At 40.7% G+C, this 23131-nt stretch overlaps 1 protein-coding gene across 1 annotated transcript in view; it reads left to right on the forward strand.

Moving 5' to 3' along the window:
- The first annotated feature begins 2167 nt into the window (after positions 1 to 2167).
- slc1a7b (solute carrier family 1 member 7b) overlaps positions 2168 to 23131 on the forward strand; it is a 64480-nt gene continuing 43516 nt past the window's right edge. Inside the window, exon 1 of the mRNA XM_033621136.2 lies at positions 2168 to 2484. Coding sequence (XP_033477027.1) covers positions 2344 to 2484 — 141 coding nt within the window. The 5' untranslated portion in view covers positions 2168 to 2343. The remainder of the gene's footprint in view (positions 2485 to 23131) is intronic.

Here is a 23131-nt window from a genome sequence, read left to right on the forward strand (position 1 = left end):
ATTAGAGAGGAGAAAAATACTGAGCTGTGTGGAACTCAATTACACGCCTGATTTAGTTTGTGAGAGGTAAAAAAAATTCAGTGGTAGGTAGTATACAGGCTATAACATGTCAGACTTTAGATACTGAATAAATGAGTTTTGGACCTTTATAGAGTGCATTTAAATGAAATGTTTTTTTCTTTGTCCTTAATCACCTCAGTGATTTCCATTAAGGAGAGTTTAAGACGCTGAATCACAGCTGTCCTCCTCAGGATTAAACTTAATGAGCTGAGAGGACCAGTCACTGCTGCTGCCTCTCTTTCCCTTCATTAATTTGCATTAATTTGATATTTCAGGTAACAGCCTCTGATTTTTTTAATCAAGGGAACCACTCCAATGCTAAAACATGATACTTATATAATAATGATGGCAATAATAGTAACGACACAACACAGAATGTGGACCGGTAGCTGGAGAGGTGCCAATTCATGCTCCTGGGTGATGCTGAGGTGCCCTTGAGCAAGGCAGCCCCCTCATTCTGACATCTCTTCATTAATGCATGTGTAGAGGTCCTGTTTGTGCATGTGTGTTTATTTCAGTCCTGTGAATGTGTGTGTGTGTGTGTAATCTGAAAAAAAAAAAAAATTCTCCTCAAGGGGACTAAGAAAGGAATGTTTTCTTTCTTTCTTTGTAATTATATTCATGATTAAGTAATTTACTAATCATACCTATTGTATTAATACTAATTGATTTATTATTTCACCAGCCTTCCAGCAACGTGTCTCATTTACATGTTTTCTTCCTCTTAGTTGGATTGTTAACGTTTTGAATCTATATTTAGGAATCAGCTGTTTTTGTTGAGAGTTGGTGGGAGCCTGGTCTCACTTTAAGGTCGTCAAAATCCGGTGTGGCGCCAGAAACCAACGAAAAAAGGGTCCTTTAACGTCGGCATGGGGGGTGGGGGATGGGGTCCAACAAACATCGACTATCACACGAGACAGTGGAGTTCGCGTCCCGTAATATTCTAAAGCCAAACCCTGTTATTTTCTTCCTAAACCTAATCATGTGTGTTTGCTGTTGTACCAGCATAGTGCATTTATTTCCTGTAAATACAAAAGTGCATCTTGAAAGAAGGCAATGCATGTAACAGGCAGAACTTGACACGGTGTCCCAGAACGTCAACAGCCAACGCACCTAGGGTACCTTGCACGTTGTATGTGGACATGGAAAGTCTATGACCAAAATGTCAATATTTATTATTTATTTATTTATTTAACCAGGCAAGTCATTAAGAACAAATTCTTATTTACAATGGCGGCCTGGCAAAAGGCAGGTCAGAGTGAGAATGTGTTGTTGGAGGGTGAGGACTGTGAGGACAGGAGCTGCATGTAGTCACCAGCCAGTTGATGCTCATTAACTACCTCCAAATGAAGAGTTAGTTGCTTGTGAGTGTGTCTCTTTCGCTGCTAAATGCTCCCCTGCTGTTTGCCAGCTAGTTGCTACCTGTGTCTGTTTGACGTTTGGTGCTGGGCAGGTATTGTATGGTGAGGTTATTACTCATAACAGCTTCCTGCTGCTGGAAACAATATTGATGAGAGTGGTGAGAGTGAGCTAATACAGTAAAAGTGTTGGCTGTAGCACCAAAACAATGAGCTGAAAGATGCTAAAATGCATTTGAGGGATGAAAACTATCTGCTGGTTTGTCCCTACCCATAAAAACATGGCTAAATTCAATGCAATAGTTAATGTGGATCCAAATAAGCAATGACAAAGCTACGCATGTGATACATTATGATTCTCACATCTACATAGTTGCACGTCATATTGCAGCGTAACAGAGCCCAACAATGACCTCATCATCAACATGAAGTGTGTGTGCAGTTCATTAACCATCACATGCTGTTTTATAGTTTTTCAGACATTGTTCTGTGAGGTCGCTCTGCTCTGCTAACCTTCATCAAATTGTTCATGTATCTTTAATCCAGCCTCAGACCTGTTTAATACAGTAGCGCACTAACAGGATTGGGAATGTTAACCCCCAGGGACACGGTTGCCAGCTGTTCCATCCCCCTGGCGGTGGGGCGGCTCACACAGGGCGGCTGATGGGTGGAGCAGGGTGGGAGGGGATGCCTGGAAAGTGAGAGGATCTTCTGAGCTTAGTGCAGATTGCTGCAGTGAGAGGACGAGAGGGATGCTGAGCCCGATGGTGCTTTAAAACATCACAGAGAATTGGATATTTCACATCCCATCCAGTCCTGGAGTTTTTTCTTTGTTGGTTGTGTTTTCATCACCACACCTGGATTTTAAGCTTTGGCTTGGGTACATTTATGGGTTGCTGGTAGGACGCAGGACAGCTGACTCACGATGGCCGTGGCTTTGGACGCAGTGTGGGTGAGGGTGAAGAACGTCTGCAAACAGAATGGGCTCCTCATCATGTCGGTGCTGGCTGTGGTCATTGGCTGTCTTTTGGGATTCTTCCTGAGGACACGGCGCCTCACAGAGCAGGTCAGTCTGTCTCCGCCCCCTGACCCAGTGTGACGTCATGCAGGCAGAAGATGGGGATCTTTTCTATGTGGAGCATTACACTAAGTGCTTCTCCTCATTTATTTTCCTGCTTTACTGCATTTTCCCCCACAATTTCACACTGATACCAGGACATGATGGCCTCTGTAGTTTTTAGTCATTATCTGGATGTTTTAGCCCTTTGCCAAATTTCATGTCTACTGTTCCTTTGCCAAATCATTATCTATTATAATTTTGCAGTGATGGAAAGTAAATAAATACTGTGAAGTCACTCAATTACTATATTTGCTGTACTTTCTGAAGTACTTGTATTTTACTTGTTTTTCCACTTTATGCTACTTTAAAATTTACTAAAAGGAAATACTGTACTTATAACTACACTGCATTTATTTAACAGCAAGATTTTAAAGAAAAGACACATTAGCTTGCTAAAATTTAAACCCCTTTTTGAGGACCTCTTGTTCCAACAGAGATATTTTCCCTCTAAACTTCTCACATAGTTTTTTTTCAGTATGTGTTTAAGTCCCTTATAGGTCAAAGTCTTCAATATTTCACTAAAAAACAGAAATTAGAAAAAAATCCAAAAAGAACTGAATATAGATTTGTGTTGCAAAACGTTTTTCTCTTCCATCCTACCCTGTTTATCCTTTCACAACCCCTCAGATTTATCCAACATGTCCACTAATCCATATACGACCACAAAGGTCAAATGTTCCTACCCTCTAATATGACCCACATTGTTTCCCAAATTAGTGCTCCTACCTGTTAGATTTGGTTTAGGAGAACAGTCGCTCTGACCCAGTCAAAGTCCTATGTTTGTTTAGCCCATTAAACCACACTAACCTCCTCTCTACATAGAGGAGTAGTTGCTCTTTATACTACGTCACCCGACATCCTCGGGCTCCAGTCATAATTACTACAACCACAAGAGATTGTCACCTTCACTAAACATAAATATGAGTCTTAACTGATCACTAAGCTGTTTACACAGATGACCTTTGACCTCTTTTTTTTTTTTTGGGGGGGGGGGGGGGGGGGGGGGTGTCTAGATTTATCTAGGCCGTGAACCACTGGACTAAACTAGCTAAAGCTGAGCATGATGAGCTGAACACTGTACGAATTGAGCCCGTTTTAGGAATGTTGTAAAGTAATTCCAACTCCTATGATATGAATACATCGTCTGCAATGTTAAGCCAAACCTCATGATTTATGTGCTCAAACTGTGCAGTCTGTGGGCTTTCCTGGCTCTAGACAATTGTCAATAAAGATTTGTTTGAAAGCTCTGTGGCAGGTAGAAGTTTGTTTGATAGCAGAGGTCTGTAACGTTACACCTGTACGGTTTATAATAATGCATTATTGTCAATATTTCCCTTGTTTATTTTGGTCATGAAAGGACGAGGAGGAAACATCAAAGAGGCACGTATGCTGTTGCCACAGCTCACCTAACCTCACCCCATACACTGCATTGTAATTGATGCCTGTAAAGGCCCAGACACACCAAACTGACATCACATTGGCTTTTATTTTCAAAACATAACCAGTGTGTTATTGTTGCTTTGTACCATAGCACAGACCTCTCAAATCATTATGCTCTTACAAGCATCATTAGCTTGTTGGTTAAGTGGCACAACTCTGACATATAGGGTAAGTCCAATCTTGACACAAGCTGAAATTGGCTCTAATTGGTGTTTTTATGTGGAAATGTGTGTGTGTGTGTGTGTGTGTGTGTGTGTGTGTGTGTGTGTGAAAACATCAATGCACAAATCCAGGCTAAAAACAAACCCACAAGCTTACTGTAAATACACTGAAGTTAATACACGACACAGCTCCAGCGCATCGCTCTTAATACAGCCAAGCAGCTTTATGGAGGGGCTCCATAAACAAAATGCAGCCCTTTCTTTCCCATCACCCCTCTGACTAAAGCTCTGTCATATTCTCAAATAGGCCCTAAAAATAACCCCGTGGCTCCTTTACTCTCACAATAGGGGATTACAATCCAATCAATCAAATGCTTTCTCTAATTGAACATCAAATAAGAGTGCCTGTCTGTGTGATGACAAGGTACACAGGAGGCAAAGACCTTTATGTTTTCAGACACTTTATAGAGGCCTGATCCCTCTGTGTGGAGAGCGGAGAGGGAAGAGTGTGTGTGTGTGTGTGTGTGTGTGTGTGTGCCTAGCATTAGTGAAGTGAGATAAGATTAAACATGACATATTTCTGAGGAGAACGTACACAGTGTAGCAGAAAAATGTTAAAGGATTAGTCCAAATTAAAGGGTGGGTCCACTATCTTTTTAGGTTTTTATATCATTCTGTAGCTTCCCAGTCATGTTTCTTTTGTATTCAAATGCGAGCATTCAAATTTTGGTCAAACTGTGTATGTTTTAGTGTAAAAATGCTATTTTCCCATCCCCCTCTAAAAAAAGTTTTCCCTCATGACCTGACGTACGTTTGTGCATGATGACATTGCTTCATATAAACCCCTTAACTCGCCGAATGTGTCAAGCCCTCTGTAGAACTGTGTGTTATTGATCCTCCAAATTAGCAATACTCCTCTAACCCTCCTAACCTGCACAGAAGCTAAACAATGTACTGCTGTGGAAAGTCACACAATAATACAAACAAACTATTGAGGCAGCGGTCGACCAGCAACTCCTGTGTTGTGTGAGGTAAAATAATAATTATTAATATTATTAAAAATGTTTTTGTCTGGTGGATTTTAAGAGAGTGGTGTAAAGGCTTTCCTTCCTTGTTGCAAAGGGCTGTTTGATGGTAAGGTAAAGTGCTGAAAATATTACATTAACTATGGATAAGTACCTTAAACAACACCATTTCTAGAAAACAGAACTAATTCTTTCAATTAATATTATTAATCTTGGCCTATGGCTGAGTCACTGTTAAACCCTGATGAGAAAGCAGACGGAGTTTACCTTTAAAAGGAATACTCATTAAAAAACTATGCAATGTATGTATACACGGTGAACCGTTTCCAGACAAGAACACACTGAGTAGAAATGTATGGATGAGTCTATGACATAAGTCTGGATTATAGTATTAGGAGGGTCTGCAGAGTCACACCAGAGTGGGAAACATAACAGAAACTGCAATATTTCACTGATAACAGCATGACTGAATATTGAAATGTAATGTACAACATTTTGACATTATTTTGTCAACATGACACAGTGTTTCTGTTTTTATCTATGTTCAGTAAGAAGTAGGGACTGTTATGGCTGTTTACGCAGTGAGGAGGCAACAGGTCCATTTGAGAGTGAATTATAACTGAAAACAGAAACAACTCAAACCAGTTGTCTCAAAGCTGCTCCCTGCACGCAGAAAGAGGACAATGATGATTTAGTAGGCAGAGAAAAAGTGACAGACACATTACAGCGATGGGTATTTCATATGTTACACACACTAAATGGCTATTTTATTAGGTACACCTGTACATTTTACTATGTCCCACAGGGATCCATACTGGGTCCTCTTTTGTTCTGTATATATATAAATGACCTGCCATCTATGTGTTCTGATGCTCATGTACAGATGTATGCCGATGATACAGTGGTATATGTACATGGCGCCACGAAAGCAGAAGTTGCGACCAAGCTCACAAAGATAATGGTCGAAATTACAAGACTGATGTTTGTTCCCTCAACATAGTTCTACTTTGTTTTATTTCAGGGAGCCTTTGTAACACCTGGCCAGGGACAACGGATGAAAATTAGCCTTTGGCTAAATCTGGCATATTTACAGAAATGTCTGTTAATATGCTCTGTGCCTTCAAATAAACAAATAAATAAAAAATAAAAAATAAAGAAAACATTTTATTCTAAAACAAAATTGCCAGAATAAATGTTGTCATTGTATGTTTCTGCAAACTGCGGATATGTTACCTTTGCACATTATTTTGTTACCCTGGAAAGCCAGAGTTCTCGCGAGAGCACAATTTGAATTTGCTCAGCGAGTCACTCTGGCAATCAGTAATGATGCTCATTACCTATGCCCATGAAACCAAGCTGCACCAATCACTCTGGTGTATCTGATATAGGCGGGCCAGAGGCAAGCTAAACAGATGACGACAGCGCTGCGACGACGAAGTCCAGAATCAGTCAGCAAACATTGCAAGATGGCTACGGATGAACACCAGTTGTTTGAAACGGCTTTGGCCGCTACAATGAACGAGTTAGACTTGGCTTTTTCTCTAAAAGAGGAACAGAAGACGGCGCTCGAATCTTTCCTTTGCAAGAAGGACGTTTTTGCTGTTTTGCCGACCGGATACGGCAAGAGTCTAATCTACCAGTTAGCTCCGCTGGCAGCTACGCGTATACGTCACCTTGTGTATTGTTCTGATTGGTCGTAGTGTTATCCAATTGCCTGCAGTGATATTTACAAATGCATGCTTGGTGCCGCCCCTCGAGTTGGGCCATTTGCATTACTCATGGCCAGACCCTAAATCTTTCTAGATTTGGGTCTGGATTTCCAGGCTATTATTTTGTAGCAAATATGTTGAACTTTACATTTCAACAACACTGTAATTAATGTGGGTTTAGGTTTAGGCACAAAAACACACAGAACTGCCAGGAAAGGCAGCTTTGTCTCAATAAAAATCTAATGCTTTTCGTGGCACTATCCCAGTAGAAAATGCAGCAGTGTCTCAGTAAAAATGAACAGAACAGGGCCCTGCCTCCAACACTGTAGCCAGTTTACTTTTTACATCCATGAGTCAAAGTCCTGTGTCTCTGACTCCCCCCTTACTTCCTCCTTGCATCACCTGACTTCCTCCTTTGCTCCCCTCATAATTAGTACGGCCACTAGACATTGCAGCCAAACAATAAATGGAAATATGGGTTGTAATAAGGTGTTTATGCACGCGACATTCTGCAGCTGTTAATTTATATTAAACTAGACTTTACACATTTACCTTACAAAGGTGACGCTGAGTCTGTTATATAGGTTATTTCTATGTCTGTGTGTGCAGTGCATGAAAATAAATGTGCAGTTTGTACATTACAACTTAAAATGTTTCGAAACAACTTAAAAAAAAAAACTGAAGATGTATTTGTTCTTTTACTTTGGTAGCTAAATTTTATAGACAACAGACAACCAACCCAGTCTTATTACAAAGTCTCTGAAAACTGATGCTTGGTCAGTGACTTCCGGCGTCAGACACCGACGAAAAAAGCCATCCTTCACATCTGCATGATACATGGCTGGTTGCCGTTATTGTTTAACAGTGCTTGGTGGTGTCAGGGGGAAATGCAGCGGGACAACAACGCAAGTTAAGGTGACGAAAGTCCATGTATGGTGCTGGTGGTGGATGGGTCCAACAACCACCGACTTTCACCTGGGAGGCCAGGCCTGTTCTTTTTTTCCTAAACTCAACCACGTGCTTTTGTTGCCTAAACCCAACCTTGTGCGTGAGCAGGCAAAATTTAACCACTTGTGTTGTGTTGTTAAAGGAAAATAAAGTCCATTTGCGGTGTTGTACCAATGTAGTGCATTTATTTTGAAAGGGACTGTATGGAAACTGTACAATACAAAAGTGTATTTTGAAAACAGACAATTCATGTAAAAGGCAGACACTGACACAGCTTTCCGGAATATCAACAACCAACACACCCAGGTTCCTTGCATGACAAAGTCATTGGGTGACCTTTAAGAAACAGATTTGACAAAGAGCCCAAATTAATGTAGCAACATTTTGGTCCCTAATGTGTCTTAAGCTCCAAAAATTCTGGATCCTACATTACCCATAATGCAACAAATGGCAGTTTTTTTTTATACCCAGCAGATTCTTTGATAAATTTGTATTTGTAATCTCCAAGCACATATTGTTTTCTCAGATCACAGCGGTCTCCTTTGGGAAAATGTTACACAGGTTTATATAGTACTTGAAATGTGGCAATTGCAAGATCATCCCATAACTATTATTGTGTGAGAACACATCTACATACTGTGTTTGCAGCAGCTAAAGCCTAAAAACTAAATGTCATAAGAGATTCCTGCAGTGCACAACTCAGTCGGAACAATTCCAAACTTGTAGAAAAGGACCAAAATAACAAGCTGGAAGGTGTTTCCATTAGAGAAGTACAGAAATGTTGTTCCTCTGCAACCAGAATTCATTTGTTTGTATCATTAGGCGCTGTGTTCCACCTGAACCAGTGATTTGCACAAAGGCTCTGAGAGCAGTAATGGTGTTGAGGGTTGTTTTGGTCCTGTGTTTTTAAACAATATTTCTTTTTGGAGCTGTCAGAATTATTGTACCCTGTTCACAGTAGGGAACTTTGTATATGCTTTCAGTGGGAGAGAGGTAACAAACAAAGTTAAGTTCAGTCACTCTTCTCAATAATTCAAGACTTTTGTTCAAGCTGTCATTGTCAGAGGTGCAGGAAGCAGAGGACAGACACAAACACAGATGAAATGGACAGAATGGTGCAGCTCAGTGGTTTATTGTATAAAAATGAAGACAAGTAGGCAGGTAACAGGTAGACGCGTGACTGGTGAAAGGGAAACCGCGTGCAGCAAGCGATGATCTAACCAGGAACGAAAGGAGGTGAACTGGTATGTGTGTAGAGTGGCTGATGAGTGAATGAGATGCAGGTGAGGGGGTGGGTGGCCAGACAGGCCACCTTTGAACCTGGCAACAGGTGTGTAGGTGGGAGGGAATGCCAGGTGAGCAGAGGCTCAGCTGAGATGCAGAGGAGAGATGGGATCATCAGTCCCTATAATAAGTTGCGTTACATTACAGCTGGGGAATGTATTTGTAATGCCCTAGAATACTGCAAACAGCTTCATTTTTTAACCAACACACGGCCTTTGTCCACCTTAAATAATTATCATACACTTATGAAATAAATTGTAACTGTGAGCTCTTACATTTGTGAAGTGGTGCTTGTCCTGCGGTAAATTACACCAGCTGCAGAGCTGGGGGAGAAACATTTATTTCCGTGTAGCAATAACACTTCAGTATAGGCTGCACTTGTGTATCCTCTCCTCTGGAAGCCTCCTCTCTCCTCGACTCCTCCAGGCACATTTAAGGAATTGCGATGTTCTTCAAGTTGGCAGCTCTTGTTTGATTTCTAGGTCAAGTGATCGGTGATAGAGGAGTTAAGGAGGGATACTTGGATAAAACCCAGGACTGGAGGGAGTGTCTCAGGGCGTTTGGTGGATGGTTTGTGGATGGCAGGTGTAGAGAATGAGAGGAGTAACCAAATACAGCTGCCTGCTGATGACCTCACGTTTCTACCTATTTCTACCAATGAGCTGCCCAATCTGAGTAGCGCTTGCACGAGGGAGATATGCAGCCAGTGGACTCTAGTGATGTCTGCATTGTGTTGATAAGAAGAGGCCCAGACTGTGGATATCTTTGAAAGCGACCTCCGTTTATTCCTGACAATTCCAACAGCAAGAGTTAAAAATAAAACCCTCCATCAATTACAACCATTTTAACTCGAGCCCCCACACAAATTAAGTGACATAAGAATATGTCAGCATAAAATTAACTTATAAACAGCTTTACAGCACTAAAACACAAAAATTACTACGAGAGCAACGTCGCTTACCTCTCCCAGGGAGCACAACAGCAAAAGGGGAGAGGTAAGGCGGGAGACAAACCTTTATGTAGTAGGTTGACAAAATAATCATGACTCAAAGTCTACTTACTGGTTTTATTTGATCTGGGCTGTTAACTCCATCTCATAGTTTTCATCAGTGGATGGTTTACTCAGGGTCAGTGGTAAGATGGGGCTAAATGGGCTCACAGCTTCACCGTACCCCTATCAAAAAATAACCACACGATTGACCCAAAATTCTGTCTGATTTTCTTTATTCGGTTGCTATTTAAACGCTCCAGGTGTTGCATGGGAAGTATGAAGTCTGTCAGAGATTTATAACACAGATTACATAAGCAGCAGCAGTATTCGTGGTTTGACTTAAGCTACTAGTGGAGTTGAGTGACAACTGTGAGATAATAACGAGAAGGCCAAAACCTTACTTAAAGCAATATTTAGGTAAATTTTACTAAAGGAATACTACTACTAATACGGAGAACCCAAAATGGGCAAACATTCTGCATGAATTTAGGTCAACAAAACTATATCAAAACATCTGTTTACAAACTCATACACAACTGATTCAGTATAATCCAAGTCTCATTCATCCAGTGATATGCTCAGTACTTTCCAAACACATGCATGTTTGCTAAAACAGTCACATTAAAAACACTTCCACATAAATAGCACAAGCGCAGTACTTGTCTGTTTTAACTGGCAAGGTTTTAGCAGAAATTTTTGGGAAGTACTGAGCATGATACTGGATAAATGAGACTTTATACTTAATTATATATTTTTATATATTATACTGAATGAGTTGTGTAAGGGTGCTTTCACACCTGCCCTGTTTGGTTCAGTCGAACTTAACTTTCGTTAACGTTTGCGGTTTGTTTGGGCAGGTGTGAACACAGCAATCGCACTCAGGTGTGCACCAAAACAACCAGACTGAGACCTTCTTGAAGCGGTGGTCTCGGTCCGTTTACAAACGAACTCTGGTGCCAAACCAACTGCAGTCACATGACACATTGTTTAGGTTAAACATGAGCATGTTACAGTCCTGGAGGATTATTAATGTGCACCTCCTCCTGTACTGCCTTAATATGCACATTCAGCACATCCAATGCATCAAAACATTGTTTTCTAGTTGGAGCCACGTCTCATTTTCAAAATGGTTTGACTAAAATGAACAATGACAGCAATATAGTCCACGATATAGTCCATGAACTTTGTGACAAAATTAGTCCCAGATTCAGGCCAAAGCAAACGAACTCTAGGTCTGAAAGCACCCTTAGAATTTGTAAACCCATTATATGATGTAGATTTGCTGTTTTCAAAAGCAGCTCCCTATGACTTCACTTAATCAAGAATTTGCCATCGTTGTGTGAATGCATATGAATGTTTAATGTAACTGAGTAGCAGGTGGCACTTTGTATGGTAGCCTTGGCCGCCACTGAATTGTGTGTGAATGCATTAAAGCACCTTGAGTGTTTGAAAAAGCTAGAAAGGTGCTTCACAAGTGCAATTCCATTTACTAGTCACCATAAGCTATTGGTCATACCAGACCAGGTAGGGTTGTAGCAGCAAAACTCCTGAGTGTATTGAACTGAGGAAAGGGAGTTCTTTTGCTTAATATTCAATATTTTCATTTGTACAAGGAAGAATGTGCAATTAACTCCTCCTGATGGATGGATGGAAGATGGGTAAGATGGGTTTTGTACCAGTGATGCTGTTTTGTGACATCTAGATGCCTCATTTTGTGTCACACTTGGCTGATAAAACCTGTCACACAGCAGCTGCCCTGTTGACTGGTCCTTTGAAAACAGCTGCACTTGCACAACACACACACACACACACCAACCGACCCATACGCATGAGTGCAAGATGAGCAGAGCAGAGACAAACCTTCTCTGCTGGCTGTATGTGAGTGCTGATCCTGCTCTTATACAGCAAACTAAGCTCTCTCTGCTTAATGCCCAACAGAAAAGCTCTTTAGCTGTCATTATGCACCGGCCTTGCCCTGCAGCCCCTCAATCCACCGTCCTCCCATCTCCCCTGACATCGCAACCTCACTCTCACTCCCATCAGCTGCATACAATACACAACTTTGAGATGTAACCATGATATTGATACTGTACTGGTGTCTCAGCATCGTGTCCATCATGGTTGCCTCTTCCTCATCCCACCTCGGTGAATAACAAAGATTTTCTACTGTAGGTTTAGACGGACAGATCTTACCTAATCCTAGTTTTTATAATAATAAGATATAAGATGGAGATAATATGATAATATAATACAACTACAGTGTTTGTGACAGATGCAGGCTTTAAGTTTGGTAAGAGATGATACCTCAGATTAATGGAGGAAAGTTAGCTTAGCATTGCTGCAGGGCTTGGACTAGCCTTAGGACTTACTTAGCTTGACTTTGGACTTCATAAGCAAAACTTGAGTCTTATGTGTTGCTAGCTGCAGGACTGCAAAGGACATGAAACAATGTATGAGAGATATATGTCAAGGGATGGTTCATGGTTCAAGGGATGGACCTTGATGGACCTGCCTTCTCTCCAGTATAATGGAACTGGGTTCACTTGTCTTGTGGTACTCGAAGCACCAAAAATACATTTGAAAAACTCAGCAGCAATGTCTCCTTCCAGAAATCATGATAATCCACAGACTTTGTTTCAAGCGGTTTCCTGTAGGAACTATTTTCTCTCTACCGAACTACACCCGCGGACCGTATCACTGCACAGAAGGAAACATCTACTGCTAGCTCACCTAGCACCACTGAGCTAGCTAACATTACAGCTCAGCCAAGGAGGTTGCCATTAATGTTCACATGTCACACAGTCACAAGTATGATCCTCTTGTCCATGAGTAAATGTACAATTTCTAGGCTACGTCAAATTTTTTCCAAGGGACATACACGAGGAGAGTATATCCTCTATCTTGTACAGGGTCGTTGGCTGAAAAACAGTTAAGTACCTCTGCTCCAGTGGCTGCAGGAGTAACCCTCACAATAACCTTCCCTATGAGCTCTCTCCCAGCTTTTACCACGGCATGTTCAGTTCACACATATTCAGTTTTTGTTATGCCGACGATACACAGTTTTATTTACCAGTTACACCTGACAGTGCCTGCTCACTGGAAAACCTCTCTCACTGTTTAAATGGCATTAAATGTCAGATGGCAAGGAACTTCCTCCAACTACATGAAAACAAAATTGAGGTGATCATCTTTGGCCCTCTTAGCTCCATCAGCAGCCTAACTAATGTGCTTGGGCCCCTATCTGCAAATCTGCCTAGTAATGTCAGAAATCTTGGTGTCTTCTTGGACACTTCATTGAATTTTAAGAAACAAGTCAGTTGTGTTGTGAAGAGCAGTTTTTATCAGCTTATAATCTTTACCAAATTAAAACTGATTTGATCTTATCAGGACCTGGAAACAGTTATTCATGCTTTTATCATCTCTTGGCTTCATTACTGTGATTCTCTTTATATTGGAGTGGCCCACTCATCTCTTTCTAGACTCCAAATGGTTCAAAAATCAGCTGCAAGACTTTAAACTGGAACAAAGTGATGACAAGACATCACCCCTGTTCTGGCTCACCTGCATTGGCGACCAGTCACATGCGTGATTTTAAAATCCTGCTTTTTGTTTTTAAAGCCTTAAATTTATAACCTCCACAGAAGATTACCAACCTGCTAACTCCATTCTCCCTCTTGGTTCCTCAGGTCAGCCTCACAACCTTTGAGCTCTCTCTGTTGCTGCTCCCAGGCTCTGTAATAGCCTCCCATCCCACATTAAGTCCTGTTCTACCACTTAAAAATGTAAATCACAATTAAAGACGCGTCTTTTTTCACTTTCTCTTAGCTCAGCCTGAGGCTTTTAACATCCTCTATACCTATTTTTAATTTTAATTATCCTTCTTTACATTGCGTTTTCATCATGTGCGTCGTTTTCTTCTCTCTATTATTATTTTATTGCATTGCATTATTTATCACTGCCTTTCATGCACCTTTTACTTCTTTAATTATATTAATCCTAATAAATCCTAACCTATCTGCCTTGACTGGAAAGTTCTTTGGTTCAACTCCTGTTGTTTTTAAATGGGCTATATGAATAATAATGACTGTTTACATGAGCATAAACATGTTTTTTCTCAAACTTAACAGTCATTTGATTTAATTCTATGAGACAGTGTCAGCAAACCTTTCTCCAAGGCCTTCATGTTACATGTATACATCCACACAGTTCTGTCTGATCTATAAGTGCCTTGTACTCTGTGTACAGTTTGCTTTTAGCCACGAGCAGTTCTGCTAACATGATTTGTCCGTGTGCTTAAACCTACGATACTTGATTTTCTGGGCACTTAAGGGCAAATTGTAAACACAACACTGACATATATCATCTTGTAAAGCTGTTATGGCTAACTCATTAGCATACATTTACACATGCAGCAGATACGGAATAACATCAGAATGTGCTTGTTAACCTGAATATAAGTCTGTTATTTAGTCCCTTTTCACTCCCCATTAGCTACTCAGGAGATAATGAGAAAATAGCTGCCTTTTTAGCTGCTAAATGCTCCTCTGTGTTCACCAGCTAGTTCCTAACTGTCTTTCTGCTGTTTGCTGCTGGGCATGTAATGCACTGTGGGGTTTTAGAGCTTTTTAAATGTAGACAGCTGCATGCTACAGCCCAAAAACGACACCATGGGAGCAGTAAGAGGGCACCAAAATACTTAAACTACAGGCTGTAAAACCCAACAATGAAATAAAAGTCTCAATAACACTTGAAGAGTCGAGGGGAACAGCAGAGTGGGGTGATAATTCTCAGTGTGTTTATCACCGCGAGTTACCCATTTCACATTCAAGTCATCATATGATCCATTGTTAACATAAAAGTATTGATTACAGCCTCTTGTGATGACACATAAGCTGGAGCAATAACTCTTTTATGAAGTAATTCACAGGTGATCACATTACCCTGTCTACCTTACATTTTGTATTACATTTAATTTGTTTTGCCAAGTATGTTTCAGTCAATGTTAAAGAGGAAATATAAGAAGTTTTTGTACCACATTGTTGTAAGGAGGTCTCCAGGGTTTGGACTTTTACCTACCAGTACGTTATAACGTTGGATATTCATATTAAACATGGCCAAAGTTTCAAATAATGAGGTAAACGCAACTTTCTAACTTTTTTCAACTCGTGACAGATTTCTTTATAAAGTCATTTGCTCCAGGCACTTTGCTGCAAGTGTTTACATGACATGCTACATGTAACTACATGCTAATGTCAGGGAAACATGTAATCTTGGTTGCTGATGTTGTTAATTTCATCCTTATTTCGGATCATATTTCTGCTGGAGCATGTTCATTTGTTAAGACTTTGGTTTACAAGCTTTTATCGGTGATTATTCATGGTAGAAACACCGCTACACTCCCTTACTGTACGTTCAAACCAAAAGTGACCAGAGCTTCCAAAACGGCGGAAGTCATTCATTTTCAATGAGATCCCGGTGACTTGGGTGACTTGGTCGTCAGTCGCGCATCTTGGGCAACCGGAGCAGTCTGGAGGGGAGTTAAAACTTGTTTAACTTTATGGTAATGAACTTTGACACGGTTCGGTGACAACCAATCGGAATGCTAATGTGCTTCGATGAAGTGGGTCCCAGAGAACAAGCCATGTAACTTTGGTTCCTACAGCACACTTGTTCCGGCGATGGATATCGAGAAGTCCTTTATAATGTGTCGCTGTTCGGTTACAGAGACCAAAATAAAAAGAATGAGGCTTGGGACTGTGTCACAGAGGTAGTTGGTTGTCTGGTGAGTTTTAAAGTGTGTAATGTTAGTGATAGAGGAGAGAATTGCAGGCTCATGTTGCGATGTTGCATGCAAGTCTTCCTTGCTTGCTTTGAATGGGATGACATATGTTTTCTGTTTTCACTGACCAAGCATAACTTTCTGTAGGCCAACTATGAGCTTTTTGACTGGACAACAGCAAGCAGCAACTACGCTGATGAGCGACTAGAGCGACCAAAGCTGCCACAAATCTTGTGTCCGCGAGAGACTTTGCCTCTCTTCTGTTTGAACGTACAGTTACAGTTACTTCTGCTGCAATGACAGTGTAGATACATGGGGAAGACCCGGAAACACTGGCCAGTCAGAGCAGACTGGGCTTTTTTGGAAGGGGGGCTTTAAGAGACGTGGTAAAACAGGGTGTGTCAGCCAGAGGGTGAATACAAGTGTTCCAGCACAGACAGTGTGAGGAAAACAAAGTATTTTTTAAATGTTAAAGCATGTAAATATATTCTGGTGGAAATCCAAACTACAAGTGTGAACCTGAAAATGTGCATAATAGGTCCCCTTTAAAAACCTTCTCTAATTACGCTGACAACAAACATAATTAGAGTGACATGTCTTTCAGAGTGTAATTGCAGTTGCAATTTACCTGTATAAAGAGGTGATTTCTCAGAGACAGGGTTAGGTTGCTGATGAGTGATTTTTGTTCTGCTGCCTAACAAGTATGGGCTGATTATGGAGGATTCCCACCACAATTGTGCACTTACAAAAGAAAAAAATGAGAGTTGTGATGCTCTGATGAACCTTCAGTGCACTGTGAGTCACAATCACAAATCCTTTCATACAGAAGCGGTCATGTCACCAATGCTGCACCATGAGCCTTTTGTGTGTGTCTATTATGCCAGTGAGTAATTTTCAGAATTATCCAAAATAAAGCCTGAATCACGTGGCTCAACGTGGTGAAGAAAAGAGTCAGACCTTTTGCACCTTCTCATTTTTAGTAATTGTTGATGAAAATATTGCAACACCCACATCTCAATCTTCATCAAGGGAGAGCAAAAACAAATTAACATCTAAATAAATAATGATCCCACACCAAACTATTTACTTATTCCTACCTCGGGAGAATATTAAAATATGTACAAATTGTTATGCAGCATATTTACTCACTCCACTGTGAACCCAATCTCCATCTCCCCCAATTAACTCCCAACAAGTGTGTGTGGAGAACAATTGAATTGCAGGATCAAACACTGACTTCTGTGCCAGATATTCTAAACCACACCATGACCAGGAATATGAGTTGAGAGGGAAGAAACTTTTTCTTGATCAGTTTGACCGAGTGGAGATATGAGGTCTGGCTGCAGGGGGATGGAACAACACAGCTGATAGAGAACAGCTGTTCAGTGCTGCTCTGGATACAAGCCAGCGTTAAGCCCGAAACAAATACACAAAAAGCCTGTGAGATCTTAACTCCTCTGCCAAACTGTCACCCAAAACTCTCAGGCCTTAAAAACATGACACTGGAGGTTTATCTGTGTTATTTTATGACTGTGCTCCTATTCTTTTCAAATTAGGTTTACTCATGTGTTTAGCTGCGGCTCTCTTTTCTATCTGTAACTATCCTCTATGGTGGCCGAATAGAGCAAGCCTTGAATTTCCTTTAGGAGAAATGTTCTACAGTTTCAGAAACAATGCTCAGTCAAAAACCTGCGAAAATCAAAAACAAAATGGAGACATGCTGCAAATGAAAAACATGCTGCAAAAAGCCAAAACAAATTTAACAGCAAAAACAGATAGCAAATAGAAACTGCAAAGTCAAAAACACACAAACCCTAAAGACAAATGCAACAGAAAAATGCTGCATATCCCGTCAAAACAATAGCGGCTGTCCAGGCTTCTAGGGAAGTGGGTCACGGGTCCATTCTGAATGGACCACGAGTTACTTGCAAATGTGTCAAGTTTATGAAAAACACACTTTGTTTTGAAGTACAGCAGATTTCTGGCACAGAGCTTTAATTTTGAAATGCTGTTTCCTGCTGTAGAGTGAGCGACTAACACTTGACCAACACTTGCCACTCGACAGACAACAAACTAACTCTTCAACATGGCCAAACACAAGTATGACGCTGAATATATTAAATTGTGTGGACCTTGAGCTAATGACTAAGCAGAACTCTGAACACTGTGGGTGGACCAGTTGGGAACTACTGCTCTAGGGGAAGCTACATAAATCTGTTGCTTTAAGGCCAAATATTAAAAAGGACATGGACTTTTTTTACGTAATTTATTTACTAAACGTTTCTTCCTGCTTCAAAAACAAACAGTCTGCGTGTTCCAACACCCATACCACCCTACTATTTAATGTGTAAGTATGTCTCAATACACAATATGTCAGATGCAGTATGCCAAAAGTACCAGGATGTCTCACTACATCAGATCACATTTTGCAATTTGCAAGCCAACATGCTTTTCTGGCTATTCTGACCCACATTCCTCCGCACAGTGAAAGATATGTCATGTCAGCTGAGTGGCAGATGACAGCTTGACAGCTGATAGAAGCCGCAATGATGGATGACAGCACATTAATGTGACTAATGACTAGTCCAATAGGAACAATATGAATATTAGTTGTTGAAATGAACAAAATAATCATAAAGATAACCAACAACAAGACGACGTAACTTTAAAATAACAATGACAGGGAAATAGAGATGTAATTTTATTTGTAGACAATATATGTTAGAATCTACTATGTATGCAGTTATTGCTGAAAGGTTAAAACTACACACATTGCAAAGTAACAACAGCAGAGCGCTATAGGTTGACCTCTGTCTCTGACAAACATGGTGTAAGGTAATGGATATATGAGCCAGAAGGTCAAAGTTCAGGGTGCATTGTTATGACGAGTTAGTATGTCCTGACTGTGTGCATACTGTATGCAACAGTATGAACTTTGTAAGGACATCTGCAGTTCCAAATGTGGAAAAAAAGTATGCAATCTGGAATACACCCATACTCTTTTGTCTGGAAATGTTCTGGGGCTGTTGTAACATTGTTTGGCCTTGTCGGCCACCATATTTTTCCACCTCATTGGAACAGATAATACAAGTAATAATACAAGTCTCTGTGACAGCACACAACCTTCTGAGTAACGGAGTTCAGATTTCACTTTCTCTTTCTTGGGAAAGTCTTGGAATCAGTTGGAAAGGGTTTCTTGTATGAACAAGTCTGTCTGTCATACGATATGATGATGATTTTTGGGTTTTGCATCAGATAAAAATGTATGTAAAACCCCTTTGTATAATGCTCAGGTGAACATACTTAAAGCCGCTACAAGGAACTTTTAATTGGATATGCAAAAGTCTCTCGTTTCTGCTGATGTCTGTGCGTGACCTACAACAGCAAATGAGACCATCAGTGTGAAGATAAGCTATTTCTATATAGTGTATATCCATACCTTTAGGAAACTGTCTCAGGGTCTGCCCCAGGTCGCTTCCAGGATGAAACGATTTACGGCACTCAGACAGCACACGTCATCTTACCTAGCTGCTTACATTTATAGTGACTCTTATAAATAGTTGCTATTCCTCCTCCTCGACCTGACGTCCGCGGGGAGTTAAAATAGCAGCAATCATCGGGTAAAAGTTCTGTGAAAGCACTGGACTCACCAACAGTCAGCCACGTCTCAGTCACACAGAGAAAATCCAATCCTCGGGAAGTCAGGAAATCCTTCAGGATAAACGTTTTATTTGCTAGCGATCTAGTATTTACCAGCCCAATCCTGGCAGGAGCCGGCGGGTCCATGGCGTTAGCTGTCCGGGGAGCCACACACAGAGGCCGCAGGTTGCGCAGATTCACCCCGCGCCAGCGGGGACGAGGAGAGCAGGGGCCGCGGGGCTGGAACACCTCATCCGGGCCGACGACAGATACCAGCTCATGGGAAATGTAGGCTTCATTCCAGCAAAACACTACCGCTTTTGTCCACAGGGTCGCCAAAATCAACTCAAAATGAAAGTTCCTTGTAGGGGCTTTAATAACAATTTCAAAATTGTTCCATATTTTGCTTAATCACACGTTATATAAGGCCATTTCAGTGGCCTAATATTTTCTTGATTATTTTCCTAATCAAGCTATTTTTCCCCATTAGATTAGATAAGGCAGATTTTTAAGGTGGAATACTCAGCTCATCTGCTGACAGTGTTTTTGCAAAAACAAGCATTGATTATAATGTAAGCACAGGATGTTATGATTTTAGTAAGGAGGACCAAATTGCAGGACACAGACTGGGATGCAGGTAAAGGCCAACGGGTTTATTAGGGTGTTACTGTTGATGCAGATGGGTTGGAGAGGAGAGCGGCAGGGTGGCAGGCAGAGGAAACAAGGGAGAGCAGGCTGGCAAGCAGGAAAGTTGGCTGGCATCAGACAAGCAGAACAGGGACAAACAAACGAGCATTAAACTTGGGAAACAAGAACACAAGGAATACTTACTAAGATTACTAAAACTTGGCCTGAGCAAAGCTACCACAGAGTTGAGACTGGGAGAGGAGCTGGGTTTGATTTGTTGATTCCAGACAGGTGTGCTGGAGAACAGGGTCCACAGATAGATGGCAAGACAGGAACACGACAAGCACACACACGCCCACATAGAGGCAAAGTGGGGACACTAAATACATAGGACTAGTGGGGACACAAGGAAGCACAAGGGAGAGACAGCTGACTGACCGTGGTCATGACACAGAATGAGATCACGAATGTTGTCTGGTGATGCTGCTGTCAACGGGGGCCCAGAAGACATGTTATTATTGTTAATAATCAGATATTTGGAAATATTTATTCAAGGCAACATTTTCAGTCTCTCAGAGCTGCCCCATGTTTTAGTCTATAAAGCTGGTAGCCTCAATCACATACTTTATATGTAGCATGAAAAGCATATAGTGGTGCCATGGTGGACTGAAAACAAGAAAATTACTTTATGTGTGTAATACATGTTGTTGACTTTCTCTGGCAAATACAGAGAGGTCATATGAACCATGCAATTAATATCTTTCCTGACAGAATTTTGACATCTGAGCTCCACTTCAGAGACCCAATGTTTAGCCCATTTCACCTTTAGCCTGTGACAAAAATACAATCTAATTATCATATTTAAAAAGTTTCAAAGCAAATTTGTGGTGCTTCTGTTTTCTGACAAATAAATGACATTTTAATGGCATTAAGTGAATACTGTTACAGCTCTATGACCTTTTATTTTCTAACTAACTGACTAACTAGATGGGCATATCATACTACATCAGTTTGTATTGTGTTTTTGTGTCACTCATTTTGTTATATAATGCATAATGGGAAGGTTTTCCTTGTATCTTTTTTTTTATGTGCAATCATCAAATCAATCAGGGTTATCAATTAATCAGCATTTTTATATCAGTGTTGCTATGAATCACTCTGCACTTCTGCTCAGCTCAGATGATTTGGGCCATTTTTACTCCTTATTATGGTTCACAAATTCTTATCTAATTTTTATCTCGAGATTGCAAGATAATTCACCTGCTCTTTCGAGAAAACAGGCTTTTTATTTTAACGAGATAATTAACCTGCTATCTTGAGAAAACAGGGTTTTATCTGAAGATAAACAACCCATAATCACGCGAAAACAAGCTTTTATCTCAAGATAACAAGATAATCAACACATTATCATGAAAAAAAACAATGTTTGTTTTGTTTTAGACTTATAAAGTTGATCAGAGACCAGGAGTGCCATGCAAGCATACGTAGATGGCGTCCTGATCACTGCAGCAGCTGATTTAAGCAGAAAATGTCAGATCAAGAAGTACCCATTACAGATCAACACATCAAACTGTACATTAATCAAAATCTAACACAGTCAAAAACATCATGTCTTTTTGTTAGAACATTCAGATCAGTCCAAGTTATTTAAGAACTCTCCACGACAGTCATGACAGTGATCTTGAAAGCTAAAATCAGGTGTGATTAAATGAACCTGACACTTGTTTTTTCTTCTCTATCATTATCCACTGATCTTGAGAAAATAAAAGTCATTTACTCGTGATAAATCATCTTGTTTTCTCAAGAACTGACATAGATTAACGAGCTTTGTTTGCAAGCACAGCCTTTCTCAGCTTCTGTAATAATTGGAGCAGGGGCGGAAATCCCGGGGGGGACAGGGGGGACATGACTCCCCCTTCAGTAAAGTTGTACGCCCCTAGAATCATTTTAGACACAATTAATAATTTTTGAACAATGCAGTAGTATTTATTGAAAGCACAATGTAAGCGGTGCTCATTATAAAAGCGCAATAATGTGCTATTAAAATCTTAAAAGATTTAGTCCCCCCCTCCCATTCCTAGTAGTGGTATATCCCACACTCTTTCCAACAGGCGGCGCTGCTTGGCAGCAGTAGCAGCGTGTGGCTGGAACCGCTGCCCACATCGCACATCGCAGGGTAAGATGTTCACTCACACAGACACAGTTTAACTTACACAAGTTACAACACATCCCATTTACTGTTACAACAAGCCCCAGGCCCAGGCTGATATTATAACTCAATTATGAGTGCTGCTAAGCTAAAAGCTGATGATTAAGCTCAGAGTTTAGTGATAGTCAGAGAGGACAGGAGAGAAAGAAGAGGGAGAGGACAGGACAAGAGCAGTCAGTGGCGGAGCAATGGGTACCTGTCTGTAGGCTCTCCACCTGTCAGTGAGACAAACATGAATGACATGCAGTCTAACTGACAAGGAGCGTCATTACGCGCGATTATTATGCACGGTTGTGAGGTGCACAGCGGCAGATCTCACAGCACACTGTTTATAAACCAGTTTACCAGTTTAATTGCAGGAAATGTTTAGTTTTAGTTTTAGTTTAGTTAGTATAGACATTCACTCTGCCTGTTGGAGAGATAGAGAGAAGATTAAAGCGTCAAATTGCAGTAAAAGATGCTGTATAAAAGACAGGCTACAACTTTTTTTCCTTGTCCCCCCCTGGAATTATTCTCTAAAATTTTACTGTTTATTGTCTCCCCCAACTATGAAATGGGATTTTCGCCCCTGAATTGGAGCCAAAAGGAGCATTAACACAAGACTATTTAGAATATTAGCCAGAGTGACATGGCCAGCTGTAAGGCAGAGATCCACCTTTAGTCAGAAATATACTACTGATATGACCACGAAGGACATTATGTAAAAGTTCATTCTTTGCTCAACGCAATTATAAGACACGATATGCAACAGAAACAAGGTTCATGCTGCCTAAAGCAAAAA

The sequence above is a fragment of the Epinephelus lanceolatus genome, chromosome 6 (assembly GCF_041903045.1).
Source record: "Epinephelus lanceolatus isolate andai-2023 chromosome 6, ASM4190304v1, whole genome shotgun sequence".
In the NCBI taxonomy this organism is placed as follows: Eukaryota; Metazoa; Chordata; class Actinopteri; order Perciformes; family Serranidae; genus Epinephelus; species Epinephelus lanceolatus.